Source organism: Alligator sinensis, unplaced genomic scaffold, assembly GCF_000455745.1.
Source record: "Alligator sinensis unplaced genomic scaffold, ASM45574v1 scaffold71_1, whole genome shotgun sequence".
Lineage (NCBI taxonomy): Eukaryota > Metazoa > Chordata > Crocodylia > Alligatoridae > Alligator > Alligator sinensis.
This window is the reverse complement of record NW_005841834.1, coordinates 6,228,368-6,245,806: the sequence shown is the minus strand read 5'-3', so window position 1 is coordinate 6,245,806 and position 17,439 is coordinate 6,228,368. Positions and strand designations below refer to the sequence as shown.

Here is a 17,439-nt window from a genome sequence, read left to right as displayed (position 1 = left end):
CCCTCTCTATATAGAAATTTAAAAAAGATTAGAAGCCCAAGAACCAAATATCATCTCTGTACAGACAAACAGCAATTTGCCTTATGACTTTTAGTCTGGTAGCTTTTCCCGTAGCTATTTTTCAGTTTCTAGTTATTCTGTAATGCTAATAGTAGCAGAATGGCTTTGTTTAACTGGCTGATATACGACATCTAAGTTTTAGGGTGACAAGTCCCTCCTTGTGGGAAGTGAAGCACAGTGGGCTCCACATTATTTAAACTGAACGGAATCGCAGGGCATCTTTACATGTGCTCTAGGGTGAGGGGTGGTGGTGCTTTAATTAGAGTAGCTGCAAGAGCCACTCTAATTAAAGCTCTGCAAACCACATGTATTCAGTGTCCCAAGCTTGAAAATGGTGGCAAGAACGCTTTAACTAAAACTCATTTGATGAGCTTTAGTTAAAGCGCCCCCACTGCCATTTTGAAGTGCAGGGATGCTGAATACATGTGACACGGAGGCTGCTGAAGTGTGCTAATTAGCATGCATTGGAGCAGACGCCTGGTATGTATACTGGTGCCCATTATGGTGGTGGGTTGGAAGAGGTGCAAGCGCAACAACTTCTGAGTTATCTGCACCTCCCCTTTGTGCAGAGGGGGAAGCCAGAATGGTCTCAAAAGCACTGACTTGCAGAGCTTGTTATGAACCAGGGATGAGATATGTTATCTTGAGCTGGTGGCTTGAAAGCCACATAGAGACAATGGAGCAGAGCAGCAGTTTTATTCCAATGTCTATGGAAAGCCTGCATTGTATTATGCACTCCCATGGGTAACAGGAAGGGGAAAACAAATCCACTCCTCTTCTGAAGGTCCTCTGCACAAGTGGAGAAGCTGAATTAAAGCCTAAAAAGAACAGTTTATACAATGAAGCCTTTCAATTTCCAGAGTTAAAACTAAGGGGGAAATAAGGATGTCTGCTTATTTTTAGGATCTATTAAGCCAGAATAAAAAAAATTAAACCAGGTTAAGGTTGTTTTGAAATACAAAGCTAGCCCAATTAAAAGACACATGAGAAAGAAAATGGCAGGAAACATGGCACAGAAATAGTCCTGCAAAACATTAACTGCACAAAAGAACTGGCTAAAAAGATGTCGTTTTCCCTCCTGACCCTCCCATAACTCGATTAACATTTCATTTGGATGATCCGCTACATCTCTAGTTCAGTTTTCTTTGGGGATCCCAAAGGGCTTCACTCCTGATGCCCTCTTTTCCTTCTACACATGGGATCTGCAAAATTTTATTTGCAACCATGACTTAACTGCTGTCTATGCCACCGACTTAGATCTATGAGTCTCCTAGCTCTGACTCATCACCATCTATCCAAATCCAAAATATCAGCATGTCTCATTGCCTGTGGTTGTTTAGTTCTCAGCCTAAGGTCAACATGGGCAAAAGAGCCCCTCATCTGGAAAAGCATTCTTTGCTCTCAGTCACTTGGAACAATACCACAATCTGTCCTAACAGTGAAGCTCATAACTCAGACACCATCTTTGTCTCAGCTTTTTTCTAAATCTTCCACACAGTTCTTCAATTTTGCTGCTGCTTCTTGCACAATGATTTTAGGATCTGATATTTCCTCTCTGCCCATACAATTTAAAATGCTGATTTCAATTTAAAGTCATACGATTTCCTCTTATGGCTACTGCAATCAACCTTTTTGACCTTGTTGAATCCAATATTGTCCCACTGATGTCCATTAAAAAGCTGCTGCAAAAATCTTATTCTTGGCCAAACACTATCATCATTATGTTCTCTCTCTCTCTCTACCTCTGTCTACTTTTTCCCCTTTTACTGAATCAAATACAAGTAACTTCACTTTCAAGGCCCTTTATGGACTAATTCCACACTGCATGTCATTTCCTACCTATCATACTATTGTGATGCTAATTCCCACCTTTTTTCCACCAATGATGCCAACCTTCACCCTGAAATCCATCATTAAAACTTTTTTGTTGTTTATTTTATAAAACTTGAAAACCATTAGGCACCTGCTATGTTGTGACCATTATTTATTATATTAACTAACATCATCTCCTTGTTGCATTGTAACCTCCCAGTCCATTTCTCATACCTTATCTTTGACTATAAGGCTCAGATTGTCTCTAAAGTGACCAAAAATTCCAGCCACTTGCCACACATTTTCCTATCAAGCCTTGGGGGAACAATCTTATTCTATTTTTAATATGTCTATGACTCCCATTCCCTCAATGGACCCAGTGTGTCCATAAAGAGCAATCCTACTCTGCCATGGGTATGGACGGCTCTCTCACACTGGACACAGGCAGCAGACGTCCATCCGGATGATCACATTCTGTCCAGGGACACAACGTTCTTCTCCTCTCAGTGGGGCAGATTTAAAGGGTTCTGTCATATCGATATCCAGCTTGATTCAAATTACTAGGAGGGGAGATGCACTGCTGGGATCCAGCTCACTCACAGGAGATACCTTCTAGTGTGCCTGGCAGACTGCAACATTGACTTCAATGTAAAGTAAAAGGTGAGAGGACAAGGAGGATGTGGTTGAGCTAGTTCCCAATATTTGCCCAGTTGCTTAGTGGTTAAGACATTTACCCAGCAAATGAAAGACCTGGATTCATGTTTTCCTCTCCTGTCTCATTATCTTGAGGGGGTATGAGCCCACAGCTTCTACTTCCCGGGACACTCCTCTCCACAATACTGAAGCTATTCAGCACATACAGTTCAAGAGGTAAGAGAGGTCTCGCTCCCCCTTGGGTCTGAGCAAAAGATTGGATCAATAAGCCCTAAAAGCTGCCAAACCTAAGTGAAGTCCCATCCTGTTAATCTATTAATGATCATCTGCTCCAGGACATCTGACTATCAGTTATATGCATAATTTATAACAGGCCCACAAAACTCATGCCGAAATTAAATAAAAAAGGTCTTATTTTTGGTTCCCTGACTTGAGACTCTCTGACCATTGTCTTCAGCTTTGCAAACATGAGTGCTCATCAAAATCAGGCCCCAAACTCTAAGTTGGGCACCTGAGACTAGAGGCCACTTATGAAAACTCTGTCTCTTAGAATGGTCAGATTCCGTAAACACATTTGGCTGTTTAATAACAGAGAGATGATATGCATGAAGAAAATTGCTCTTCAAGTGATGTTTAAAATAAACGAGTGAATTTAGGGGGAAAAAAATTGATAAAAATAGTAAGCACTTATACCAGCAAAATACTCTACAGTTATTAACTAATGATCTCTGTCATCTCTAGTAGATTAAGTTTTTTTTAATCTGTCTTTCACAGATGAAGAAAGCAGTTTCAGGTCTCAGTTATATTTTTATTCTTCATATGTTTATAATCATGGAAAGTTCCTAGTCTTAGACCTTGCTCCAGCCTTAAAGCATATTACTTCACAATTTGTAACAATATTGTTATTTACAGATATTGTCTTAAGTGTAGCTCCACTAGAAAAAAATCGAAATTAAAATGCTAATTAAATAAAAACTAATAAGATCTTCAAAAGTTCTTATCGTATTAAAATCAGTGGAAGTTAGCATTTACTGTAATGGGAGCAGAATACCAAACACTTCTAAAAATAAGAAACTAAATTGCTATTTGTTTTATTTTACAGAGAAAATATTAATAATAACTATAATGCAATAGTCATGGGAATACATTTCCATACTAACCTTGCATTTGGTAGCTATATGGAGCCTGTCCTGGTTGAGGTGTGCTAAAGCTTGTACCGTAGCTTAGAAAGCCTGTCTGTCCAGGTGACTGTGATTGTGATAATCCGCCTTCTGTCTTGATGCCTGCCCACAATGTACCTAAATCAGTTAGTGGACAGCAAATCTATTTGTTCATATTCAAACAATGATGGAAAATAAATCACATAAGCGACAGTGCTTTAAACGTATGTCCAGTACATGCATTACAACGATCATTCTAGATATGTACCTGGTGGATGTTATAAGGTATGTCTAAATGCACATAAAATGTGAGAGTTTTAGTTCAATACTGATTATTAAAAATGAAAAATAATAAGAGAAACATATATTTAGGAAGTTGCACTTTCCAGAAAGGCACATATTTTTGTATTATTTTCCTGCAACACTCTCAGAAGTTAACTTTTCCATAGTTCTCGGAAACTGAGCAGAAGGCAGAAACTTTCTTCTATGGATGTAACAATCTCCCCCTTTTTAATAACATCACAGTTGAGATTTGCATTGGTTAACATTTATGACTTAAGCAGCAACAGTCCTGCATTTAGATTATATAGCTCCAAATTCTACAGAATGCATGCATTTCCCTTATAACAGGTAATTAAGATGGCCTATTAGCAAAAATGTTATATGCATTAAAGTAATATTCTATAAATTATATACCATGTTTAACCAATACATCAAAATAGCTATAATGGACACTAAATATGTCTTAGACAACCTCTCAAGCTAAAGGGGAATACAGCACTATCATTAATCTGCATTAATGACAAGAAAATCCATTACAAAACCTGTTCTAATTTACAAATTTCGGTAAAGGGCTAATCCATAGCCCACTGAAATCAATAGAAAGACTCCCATCAACTTCCATGGGCTTTGGATGAAGTCTTAAATGACTAAGCAATGAAATATCTGTGAATGAAATATCAATGAAATGTGCATTATTTGAACACTAATTTAATTTTAATATTTAGTGATATTTCATAATGTGCTAACTTTTTAAAGTAGTCTTAGAAATAGAATCATAATATATTTCAAAGAAGAACTTAGAATTCATTACAACATTTTATGATCACCTCTTTGTTCAGAAACCACCATTATGAAAGGGAGGGAAGTGCAAAAAGTTATTGCACTTGTAAAACATACAAGCATATGCTCCAAATATCTTTTATGACTGCATATTTTTCATGCACAGTTTTGAAACATGTAAAACTGTGGCCCTGATTTTTTTGTTTCATAACTACTGCTGCCATGTTTGGTAATTGTCAAAGCAATTGTACTTAAATAAACTGTTCTGTTTACTCTCTCTCTTTCCTCTTCTAGCTCATCCTGTACTTAAATCCTAATGATAAACCTGACATTTGGACCCACTATGAAATTCCTACTTTAAAATGTTTGTGTCAACTATGCCTGCTGCACTTAAATTGCTTAATTCAAAAGATCCTTGAAATACTCATTGATTTTTTTTCAAAATTTGATTAAACTGAATTCAAATTTAGAAATCTCAGCTGTTCAAGCCTCACCCTCTTATTATGTGGAGAAAGCATGTTTCCTAGATTGCATTTTTCCTAGAAGCATGAAGTTGGACAAAATTGATTGGATACAAAAAAGGATTTTCAAGAGGAAAATAGCACTGAGATCCAGCTTCCCATCTGACTATTCTGCTAGCCTTCAAGGAGTAGAGGGAGGAGCCTTTCATCTCCTGAGATCCAACACCTCTGTCTGCTCTACTTCACTGCATCTTCACTTATCAGCTCATCATGCTCCCTTACCTTCTCTTTTTCTCTGAACTAGCTCAAACATGAGCAAAATGTATGTGGGTCTGGGAAGCGCGGAGGCTGAAAAGGAGCATGAAGACATTACCAAGATCAAAAGGGAAAAGAGTAAATGAAGCCTTTTCATGATATCAGTGGGTAGGAGTGGGGGACCTCCAGAAATGAAAAACTCCACTTGCCGGCCCTCTCAGCAGCTTTGCACATGATGTACCATGGCCAAGTGCTTGCTAGGTCTAAAATGAGCCATTATTAGAGGAAAAGCTATTTGGGGCACTCCTGTCATGGTCTCAACATGACTTCTAGTTTGGGACAGTGCCTGCAGAGCAGGTGTAGCATGGCTCAGTAATGCACTTCCAAGTGCTATGTGAGGTGGTATCTTCAGAGTGTTCAGTAAGTTCTAGAATCAAGAGGAAAGAAAAGAAAAAGATTGAAACCTAAAAAGTACATTTTTCTCCTTTCATATTCTGCAGGCCATGTATCTGACATTCTGCTCTCCTTACATGTGTTGGAACCCCTAGGCATGGAGAGAAATAAAGAGAGTAGACCAAACAGGGATGTACCGTGCAGATGTGGAAGGAGATCTTGGCCTCTAAATATGGCTTCACCCTATTTGTATCATGCTAATGAGTAGTCCCATAGCTTGCAGTGTGACAGCTTATGTGACTATAGTCTATCTGAGAGGGGCTGAAGGATGTGCTTCAATGTAACCATGCATAAGAAAGCAACTCTCAATAACAGACAACACAGATGACAGGGGGGCAGCTGAAGTGGGGAGGTGAAATTCAGTCCCCACTGAAGTCACCTGGCATTTTGCTATTGGCTTAAGCAGGATCACGATTTCATCCAGCAAAGGAGAAAAAAGGAATAACCATATGCGTTTCCCAGGCTCCCATACATAGCTAAGGACAGGATCTCAGTAAGAGAAACTCATAAGAAAAAAAAAACATTATTTGCACCAAAATATATTTTAATATATTATATACATATTAATGTATTAATTCTAAAATGTAATGTTTTAGATGTTTCAGAGGTGAAGAAAAGAGTTGAAACAGGTGTGTTAATTTTAGAGTCACACACTGGCAATATAGATCAACACGTAATCTATAGGGAAGACAGGTGAAAAAAGCAGTTGTAGTAGGTACAGTAATACTGCCAGCATATTAATGAAAATTACATTTTGCATAAATAAAGGAAAACCATAACAATACATAACTACATCAAGTGGAAGTATTTACAGGGTCCTACATATTTCAGCTGTCATAATGAGAGTCAACTAGAGATGGAATTATTCAGCCTAACATTATTTCCTATTCTAGGCATAGGGAACACCAGCTCATACTGATAATGTCTTAACTACCAATATAATGGGTAAAAGAAAACTTTTAAAGTGTGTGCTCATATATTACTGTATTTACTGGAATACAAGATGAGTTCCCCTGTAATCAGCAGGGGGGAAAAGTCCCTCGTCCTACATTCACATACAAGGAAACCACATTAAATATATTGTTTATCTTCAAATTGCTGCTAAAAGTAGTGTGTGCTCAGTACTGTAAACCAACTCTGAGGTTGGTCAAATGCAGCCAACAGTGAGCATGACTATAAAAACACATAACTTGTATTGGGCAAATATGCTGATGGGAATCTACCACGAGGATAGGTCAGCGCAACCCATTTGAAGAAGATATACAGTAGTGCCCCAGCGCAGTCCCCCTCAGCACCTACTCCTCTTTTTCAAGTCATAGTGAACCACTAGATTGCATTCACTTAGACTTCCTCTTCACTCCTACAGCTAAGCTGCACCTTTCTTTCCCATTTCCAATTACTCCTGTTTCTTTACCAGCCTTAAATATCTGGCAAACATCACCAAATGGGTCCGCTAACAGTTAACACAGAATACTTGTGTCACCCCCTCTCTAAGCCTGTTGCATACAATTAGTGTGGCCTTGCCCTCCATGAGATAAAGCCAGACCAGGTTGCTCTACACCTCATTTGCGTACAAAATTTTGGAACATCCCAGGACTCATGACAAGAACACCTGGTTCCAGTTATGAGAGGGGTCTAATTAGCATGTGGATCCTTTGTTTGGGGTACCTGGAGTACACACACATACTAAGCAGCGCTGAGCTGTCAGATCACCATGGCTTGAAATGCTGTCGACTCTGGTGGGGCCCAGGCCAATGAACTATATAGTAAATCATGAGCTTTTTTACTTTAGGCTAATATCATACATAATTTGTCTTATATATAAATAGGTGCTAAAGTAGTAGTTAAAAGTGTATTTATGGAGTACCTGTGCTAAAACTTGCAGCAGTTTCCAAAATAGTAAAATACATCAATTCTAAGGGAACTAAGGCTATGGGTACTATATGCAAATTACTGAAACTATGCGTATTTCAAGGTCAGTTTTTTCAAATTTTGTTTTACTTCTATGTGCTCAAGGGGAGCAGGATCTGGCAGTAAGGAGGGGGTAAAGGGGCTACTTGACCCCCCCTCCCCCCCATTTTATTTTCCCAGTGTAGCAGAGGGAAGGGGACAAATTCAAGACAAACCTCCAATAATTAGATTCTATATGTGAAAAATTATATCTAATTTATATTTTCCATATATACAACCTAAGTATGAAGAGGGCCATCTTATATTCAGGGTCATCTTATATTTGAGTAAATACAGCAATACCATATATATGGTATGTGTGTATACATACTTATATTACAAAATATATCCCAGAGACATATGGATCATATATTTTCAATATACTCTAAGAAGGTGCACATTTCATACTTTTAATGGATTTTCAATGGTGAAATGTTATGTAGGCATTAATGTAATGTAGACATTAGACAGTCTAGTAATATTATAAGTGGCCAGGTTGGGTTAGTAGCTGCTTGAGATTGCCTAAAATGAAGAAAAAGTAAGTTATTTTTCATATTTCACCTTTTAAATCTGCTGCTTCTGTGAGATCTTTCCCTTGAGCTATAACCTTGACCACTTCATTTTTTGCAGGGGACTTGTCAATGTTACATAAAGAATTACATCTGTTCAATTTTTTTTTTCTCTTTGCATTGTTTTTAAAGCACTAAAGACTTCCAGAACATCTGAAATTAAACTCTGGAGGTCAGATCTTCAGCAAATATAAATCAGTATAACTTGAATGATTTCACTGGAGCTAAATTAATTTGTACTAGCTGAGGTATAAAGACCTTTATTTATCATTTTATCCTTGTTTGCAGTTGGAGAGCACAACTCCTACTGAAGTAATAGAAACTGTATTTGTGTAAGAGAAAGAAGTAGGTGCTTAAATTCTCCTTTTCTCCTCTTGTCTGCTTCTATCAACAGTGATACTTTTATTAACCTCAATTTATAGCCTTAGTTCCTTCTATAAGTAGTATTCAAAAATAAAAATAAAAGATAAAAACAGTGTTGTATAGGAAGTTATGAGACTTGATACAGAACTACCTTCATTGCATTTGTCATGTAAATTAGTCATTAAACTACAATAAATACATGAATGTAACATTCCTTGTTCCAAAAGGGAAATTACATGCAAGATTTTTATTATTAGAACGTACATAAATAGCTAGTCCATTAAATACTAAAAGCTATGCTTTCTAAAGGTAACACAGTCCTCTACAAAAATGTTTACTTCAGAAATAAAATAATATTGATGTTGACTCTTACCATACGAAGGGATTCCATAGGGTTGGCCTGGCTGTGGATACGTGGCATAAGCTGTAGCTTGTTGCATCCCTGTAGTAAACTGCGTCTGCCCATATGCAGCCATAGTTTGTGAGGAAGGGGTAGGAAGAATATGTGGGTATGGTCTGCTATTGATTACAAATGATAAAAAATAGGAAAGCCTTTGAATTAGAGACAGACAAGCAAGTACCTCTGCTAAGCATTAAATAATCCGGCTATCTGATTAACCATACTCATAAGATTTTATGAGAGAACAAAACTTTCACAATCTATGCAAAGAATAATAATAAGTCAATAATAAAAATAACTCAATAAGAACTTTTCTAAATATTCTTTCAAATAAACTCTTAAACTAAAAGAATACAAATCAAAAACTTTCTCATGAGCAAGCTTTGGTTTAAATTATGATTTAACAGATGGACAACAATTATGACTCTAAATGAAGCTAAAATCTGCCTATTTCAATTATTATTACCATTATTTTTATTATTATTAAAAAAAAAAGATGTCATACTTGGAAGGATAAATCTGTGGTGGAGAGAACTGGTGTGTTTGTCTTGGGCTGAAACCACTGCTTCCAATTGCTGTACCAAAGAAAAAAGCACATAAAAGTGTATTTAAAACAGAACGAAGGTCAATATTTATTTTTGCTAACAGAATATAATTAACTAAATTATGACTAATAATCTTAACTAAACAGTAATATTTTAGTAGTGACTGGTACCAGTACAGGAGTGCTCGATATTAAACGGCCTTTCTGTTCAGTCACAGAGAAATAACTTAATTATTTGCTTGCATGCAGATAATATTTTCAAGGCAAACACATTATTTCCAATAAATGCCAATGAAAACACTTTACTGAAAGTGTTTCCTTCTTATTTTCAGAGGATTGTGATATTTTAGTGTAACATTGTATTAACTTTTGGAATATTCAAAGACCTGTATTTTATAACAGAGTTTTAAGTATGTTTCCTATTGAAAACTCATGGACAGTTACAGAGCATGTGCCTTTTTTCAAAAAAAGTTCGGTAATACTTATGATATATTATACCTACTTGTGATTTTTTCTTGCACTATCTACTTAGTTATACTTGTAGACTATGAAAACCTTTAGTATTTCATAAAGATGCCATGATGAAATAGCGGATGAAACACTTAAGTGTGGGAGATGAAGAAGCTAACCTATTTTTATTCCAGAAGTTCATGCATTACTGGTTCTAGATACCCATTTGCGACTCCACAACAATCACTGCTAACACAGGAGTTTTAAATAAATCCATTAGAAGAAAAGCTTTTGACGTTTTAGGGCATCAAAGAGAAAGGAGATCAGGTATATTTGCTTAGGTTGGGTCTTATGTCCCCATCATTATTTGCAGATGTACCAACAATAAAAGCATTTTTCTTTCTGATTGCTATTTGGTTGCCATTTTTACTTCACGTCTCAAGGTCAATCTTGAATCCCTTGCTGGGAAAAGGTCAATTTCAGGTGCTGAGATCTCTGTAAAAAGTCTTTCCTGGCATCAGAAAATACCATGCCCTTTTGTTAAGTGCTTGGGAACAAACAAGATACGGGCAATACAATTTCCAAAGATAGTCAAACCAAGCAGATTCTTATTTTGTAAGTCGGAAGCGAAGACATTTGTTTTCAGTACTACAAGTACATAGCTATTTCTATAGGCATGACCATTAGTGAGAAAGATAGCATAAAGAGAATTTCTCTTATATTTTTACATCAGCTGTTTCAAGCGAAATGCAAGTATACCCCAACTCTATAAATTTACATTACATATGCTTATTATAAGAGTCTTGAAATAATTTCCAGTCTAAGTGTGTTCTCACATACTGTGCTTTTAATCACCTCTGAAAAATAGTGACAATAATTAAAGTATCATCTTTCACACAGCAGTTTAGTCTATTAGCTAATGGAATTAAAGTCTTCCAAGGATTGTTAAGGTCCATGTGAGGGGCTCAACTGTCCTTTCTATCCGGGCTCTGTTTGCTGCAACAGAGACTGTCAGGAAGCCAATTATAGCTCCCTGATCTGGTGCTGGTTCCAACATCTGAATAGCTAGTATCTGCTGTGACTCCCATCAACATGCCTTACATCAGCAGACAATCAATAAAGCAGGGCTCTGTTCTGACATAACTCACATCTTACAGGCCTCATGAGTAAGAGGGTTAGAGATGAAGGTCTGGTATAGGAACCAACTTTGCTGTGTTTATACCAATGGGCAGTTACTCTCTGCCAGAGAAATCCATCCCTTTCACAGCATTTGAAGACCTCAAATAGGGTGGAGGATAATGGTAAATCTATCCTTATTCAATTCAAAACTGTATTCTTTGATCTCTAAAAATATTTTGGGTGCACTCTTTGGTCAAATCAGCATAGATACCTGTGGCCTATATCAACTAAGGCACATTATCTGGTCAATTTTAAGTGGATCTTTAAAGTCAACACGTATTTGTAACAATCAGTGTAATTACCATAGCTCTATTATACCTCCCTGCAAGCACAGCTGTAACTTGTACATTTGGAAGTGGGTCCAAATTACAAATAAGAAAGACAGAAACACACAGGCTAGGGACAAACATTATACATAAACTGGTTTAAGTGATCAGAAACTGGTTTCAACCTATATACAGAACAGATGTTCAGTGCACATAAGCCAGTTTGAAAATGGCTGAAATTAGTTTGAGATAAACCTGGTTGAATGTAGTATAAGACTTAACTGATTTGGCTCAAGCTTGTTTATGCAATGTCTGACCCAGATCCCTTGCTGGTTTAGGATAAACCAGATAGCCCCAGCATCTCATCATGCTCTCTGGGCTGGGTGAGGCTCTCTGCTCCACAGCAGAGCTGGCCCCTCCCCTCTGCTCCCTGCCTGGAGCTCCGGCAGAGACCTGCAGATACAGCAGGGTCTGCCTGGCCTCCTCCTGCCTTATCCAGTCTTGCTGCTCACCGTTTAAGCAGGAATCCCCCCCACCCGCAATATCCCAAAGCACAGACCCCAGCCCCAAGGCCCCATGGCATGTGGTATGCTAGGTAATGCTGAGAGGTGTCTGTGTGCATCTCTCTCTCCAATTTCACTAGGACAGGTAGACAGAACAGGGACTGGCTATTTGGATCTAATTAACAGGTCAGCTGGGAAGCTATTTAAAAAGAGTTGGAAATAATGGAGAGAGGCTATTGTTTTGCTGATGAGGTGATAATCACTGTTATCAGTCCCCTGCTGGCTTGCTCACTTACCAGTTTGCTGCAGACAGTACAAAGAAGCAGGAAGAGGGAGATTGAAAAGCTCCGTATCATCAACAGATGCATGCACTGCACAACCCCCCTTGCCTCAGAGGGCTAGCAGGGGGCTGGGGGCTGACAACACTTCTGCCCTCTTGCAGTCAGTGAGAAAAAGCCTGGGACCATGCAGGCAGACCTCTCTAATCAGAGGTCCTGCGGGGGCCTGGCCATGCCCCCCATCAGCTCAGTACTGTCCAAGGGAAAGGAGGGCTGCTCTAGCACCCCCTTCCCCCAGCTTGTAGCCTGAGCTACAGTAGGCCTGAATTTCCTCAGTCCAGAGAGAATGTCTGTCCAGGTAAAAACCAGTTCAGCCTAGCCAGGTTAGACTAACCTGCAAAGATTGAATCAATTCAGGCTCAGGCTTTTTGAATGTCTGTCCCTAGCCACAAGGAAATTTGGAACAGGTTTGAATTCAAACATTTGGGTACAAAATCCATAGATAACCCTCTCTATATCAGGGATCCCTTAGCACTAGTGGAAAACAAATATATATGTTACAGGGAATGCCTGAAATTCAGTACAATCATAAAGATGCACTGGACACCCCAACAACTTCACAAATTTGCAGCTGCTCCCAGTGATTGTGTTAATCTAGGATTGTGTGAATTTTAGTACCATCCCAGAAGCTTGAGGCAACAAGATGTGATCAAATGTTCATCTGTGGCTCCCTCATCACCAGACTTCCAGGATATATGGAAGTCTGGTGATGAGGGAGTCACAGATGAACATTTGATCACATCTTGTTGCCTCAAGCTTCTGGGATGGTACTAAAATTCACACAATCCTAGATATTTCATTTGCCCTTAAATCAGATAGTTCCATAGTGGGACCCACACCCAGCTAATGGAGACTACTGTCATATCAGAGAAGACTGACACACAGAAATTCACTGATTGCAAAATGTTATATTTTGCTATATTGGAAAAGTAAATCCTACCCTAAAACATGAAGACTGGCATACTGGAAGGAAGGTTTTGTAGGAAAGGAATGCATATGATAGAAAGTAAACCCCACAAAAAAGAGAATTTCTTAGAACTTTAAGAGACTTGAAGCTAAATCTGTCTTCCCTTTGCTATCTCACTGCCCACCATTTTTTCTCCTGCAATCTACAAATTTCCTTGTGCTTTTTTTTCTAATTTAGTTTTGTTTGATGTGCCATAAAAATCTTTGTAACAGCTGAAAATGACAGTTAATACCTGGAAATTCAAGTACTGTATGAAAATCGCAGTATACTCTCATTTCTACTGTACAGTATATAAAGCCTCTGAGCCTTTGTAAGAGATGGTAGCATTTAAATTGCATAAATATAATAAATATTTTTATGAGCTTTCTGCATTTAAGCACATAACATTTGTTTGGTTGTAGTAAGAAAAAAAAGACCAAAATGTCAATAAATTATAAATATGAAAAAGCATCAATGAGGAAAAGTCTCACTTTACCTGAAAAACACACAAGTGTATGAAAATACAGAGATGAATGCCCTCAGAAAATGAAACAAAGAATTAGCTTGTGTCATAATTTCCCAAGGGGAACTCTCATTGCAGATACCAATGGATATCAATAAGGCTGGTTTTGCATTCCTTGTTCAGGAAATATTCTTTCTAACTTAAATTGTCTGAACAAGGAATGCAGGATCAGGCCCAAAAGAAGGCAGAAATCGCAAAATTAGCACAGCCCTGTATTCTGAATTTCTGTAGACTACGTTTAGATTGTAAAGGGATGAAAAAAGATAAGTGGAAAAATGCCTTTATTTACTCCTTACCTGATCCTGAGAAATTGTCTAAAGACCCGTCTGCTGTAGTAGTAGCAATCTCACTGCTGCTCATTGGTTCTGTTTTAACTAGAAGTATAAATAAAATATATTCTACATACACCTAATATTTGTACACATATACACATATGTGCATGCATGCATGCATGCGCACACACATGCATGCGCGCGCGCACACACACACACACTAGTCACAAATAGAATTGAAACAGAATCTATTAACAAATATTTTAAATTCTTTGTATGCCTCTATTTTTCATTTTATCTATTCAAATGATTTTAAAAAATCTATTTCTGTTCCCAAGAAATAAAAGCCACTGTAACAAACTAGAAGATATTGTTCTGGACAATAATTATGTTGAATCACAATGCAACTCTGACTCTTCTTAATCCATACTCAACAGTCTATAAGAAGCTGTATTTCAATAAGCAGAGAGTTGTTGTTTCTAGGCTGAAGAACAAAGTTTTCAGCAGTGATCTGAATGAAGCAAACACTGAAAATTGCCTTAATAGGCTGGTAAAAAATCTTCTATTCAAAAAATGTTTTGAACCAGAACCAGACATCATTTTTAAAATGCTGAAATCTTTGATTATTCAGAGAACTGACTCCCTTAAAATTAACAAAAACCTAAACTGTTTCTGTATTAGAATTTTGGCCGGGAAAAAATCTAAATTTTTCATTGGGGAAAAGTACTGTTGTTCTGACCAACTCTAATTTCTTCCTCAAAGTGGAATTTTACTCTCTAAATGACTATGTAACAATAGCAACTTATTCTGCAATGATAAATACACAGAAGAAACAAAGTCATTACTAGTTACTTTATTGCCAACAAAGTTATTATTATTTATTCCAGTTTGTAGTGCAGACACAACACAACATTTTTGGAACAGGACTTTTTCTGACTCATTCTTCCTCATGAATCAGTCAATTAAGCTCGCAGTTAAGAGACAAAAGGGACAGACTTCCAGTTACTCCAGTCCAGCCTGACCAAAGGTATAACCTAGATGCTCAGACTGAGGTAAGGGTGAGAAGTGGCCTTAAATTAGCATGTGTACTAAAAAGATTAAAATATAAAGCCAGAACTTTGTATAAGAATTTATTAAGACTAAACAAGCTACAGAGTGAGACTACAAAGTTCCACTTTTACATATTTGCTGTTAACAGTATACCTCTCACTAAGCAACTACAGCCTTGATTCTTACTGATTTTGCCTAGGATTTAGAATTAGCATTGGCAGAAAGCCATATGGAGCTTGTAAACTGAACATGACAGAACACAAGAGGAGTGTTCCTCTTCTGATTTCTACGTGTGCCTCTCTCTCTGAGACCTTCTGTGTTTCTTCATGCCAGGAAAAGTAGGAGCAGTTGTGTGTATATGCATAATATTAATATAATTTATTCAAAGAATAGTAACTAGATTGACAAACTGATTTTTGTCCATATAAACTGCAAGCTTCTCATTTATGGCACTTTATCTTGGTAAGTAACCTATCCCCAAACCCTTCAATATTTCTAATATTCTTAGCTACTCTCTTTTCACTCCCATGCAGGATTTTTTTCCCTGGAATACCCATTTCAAGTAGATCCACATTCAGCCCATGCAGAATTTTATAACTTCTAGTGAGCTTACAATATATTAAAAGTCACCAGACCTAACCTAAAGCAATGAATGGGTTAGAAAATATTTAGACAGGCCATTTTCAAAAAAGTAGCATCTCCTCATTAAATAAGAATGTTTGTTCGGAATTGAACAACATTTTCATTTTTTTTCTTTGATTGGGTTTTGGGATTGCTACCATAGCTAAACCCTAATGATACATACTTTACAGGTTATTGGAAGCCCTAGCTACTTGTATTCTCTTTGTCCTATAGCAAAACAATAGTAGAGCTATAGTTCAGTGTAAAACTAACACGAGGGCTCTTATGTTTAATTTTATAGCAAAATATAACCCTATCTGAAGAGCTCAGAGTGAGGAAAATGAAAGAGTAGGGACAGAATTTAGGAATCTATCTTACAAGTCATCCAAGATGGGCCCCACTCCAAGACTGGCAAAATTGTTAGGGCCTTGGATTTGGAAGATACAAAAATCTAGAACTCCCTCCTCTGAAAGACTACAAAACCTGGCACCCTCCTCCATGATCTCTAAGCTGTTTACATTTACACTTTAGACAGCCATTGATTTAAAAAAAACAAAAGAAAACAGAACAACTGTTCTGGGGAGAGGGATTTAACGGTAGGGGTCTACTACAGACCCCCCAACCAAGGGGAGGAGCTGGACCGGGAATTTTCGGGCCAGCTTGCAGAGGCACTTAAGGCAAGGGATGTAGTTGTCATGGGTGATCTAAATTACCCGGATATCTGCTGGGAGGAGCGTCAGCCAGGCCGGACTGTTCCAGGAGGTTCCCGGCCGAGATACAGGACCTCCACTTAACCAAGGTGCACAGTCCCACCAGAGGAAATGTCCTGTTGGACCGGGTTTCAAGATGGACCTGGTCCTGGTCATAGGCAATGATCTGGTAAGGGGGCTCCAGGTTCTTGACCACCTGGGTGATAGTGATCATCGCTTGCTGAAATTCATCATCCAGCGCAGGGTGTCAAGGGCCTGCAGCAAGGCTGTAGCCCTAGACCTCAAGAGGGCCAAGTTCAAGGAGTTGAAGAGATTGGTGGGAGAGGCAGGTCCAGATGCTCTCCACCCCAGGGTGTTGAGGGAGCTAACAGAGGTTATTGCTGGGCCCTTGGCATGGCTTTATGAGCGCTCATGGTGCTCGGGCCAGATGCCAGATGATTGGAAGATAGCCAATGTGGTCCCCATCTTTAAGAAAGGGAGGACCCAGGCAACTATAGGCCTGTCAGTCTTACCTCAATCCTGGGGAAACTCTTTGAGGAGATCATCAAGGAGCACATCTGTGATGGGCCGGCATCGGGGATGATGCTCAAGGGCAACCAGAACAGTTTCATTAGGGGCAGATCATGTCAGACCAACCTGATTGCCTTTTACGATCAGGTCACAAAAGCATTGGATGCAGGTGTCGCCGTGGATGTAGTCTTTCTGGACTTCACCAAGGCCTTTGACACTGTCGACCACCCCATCCTCATTAAAAAACTAGGCGACTGTGGCATCGATGCCTATGCAGTCAGATGGATTGCTAATTGGCTGAAGGGTCGTACTCAGAGGGTGGTGGTGG

At 38.4% G+C, this 17,439-nt stretch overlaps 1 protein-coding gene across 23 annotated transcripts in view; it reads right to left on the bottom strand.

Annotated features, from left to right (window-relative positions):
- EYA1 (EYA transcriptional coactivator and phosphatase 1) overlaps positions 1-17,439 on the bottom strand; it is a 281,440-nt gene that overhangs the window by 96,563 nt on the left and 167,438 nt on the right. For 12 of the 23 annotated variants that reach the window (XM_025200263.1, XM_025200365.1, XM_025200272.1 and 9 more), the window contains 4 exons: positions 14,245-14,322; positions 9,705-9,774; positions 9,173-9,318; positions 3,687-3,824 (listed from right to left, as the gene is read on the bottom strand). In XM_025200263.1, the coding sequence (XP_025056048.1) occupies positions 3,687-3,824; positions 9,173-9,318; positions 9,705-9,774; positions 14,245-14,322 (432 nt within the window). The remainder of the gene's footprint in view (positions 1-3,686; positions 3,825-9,172; positions 9,319-9,704; positions 9,775-14,244; positions 14,323-17,439) is intronic. The other 11 variants (XM_025200280.1, XM_025200305.1, XM_025200287.1 and 8 more) reach the window with 5 other exon arrangements.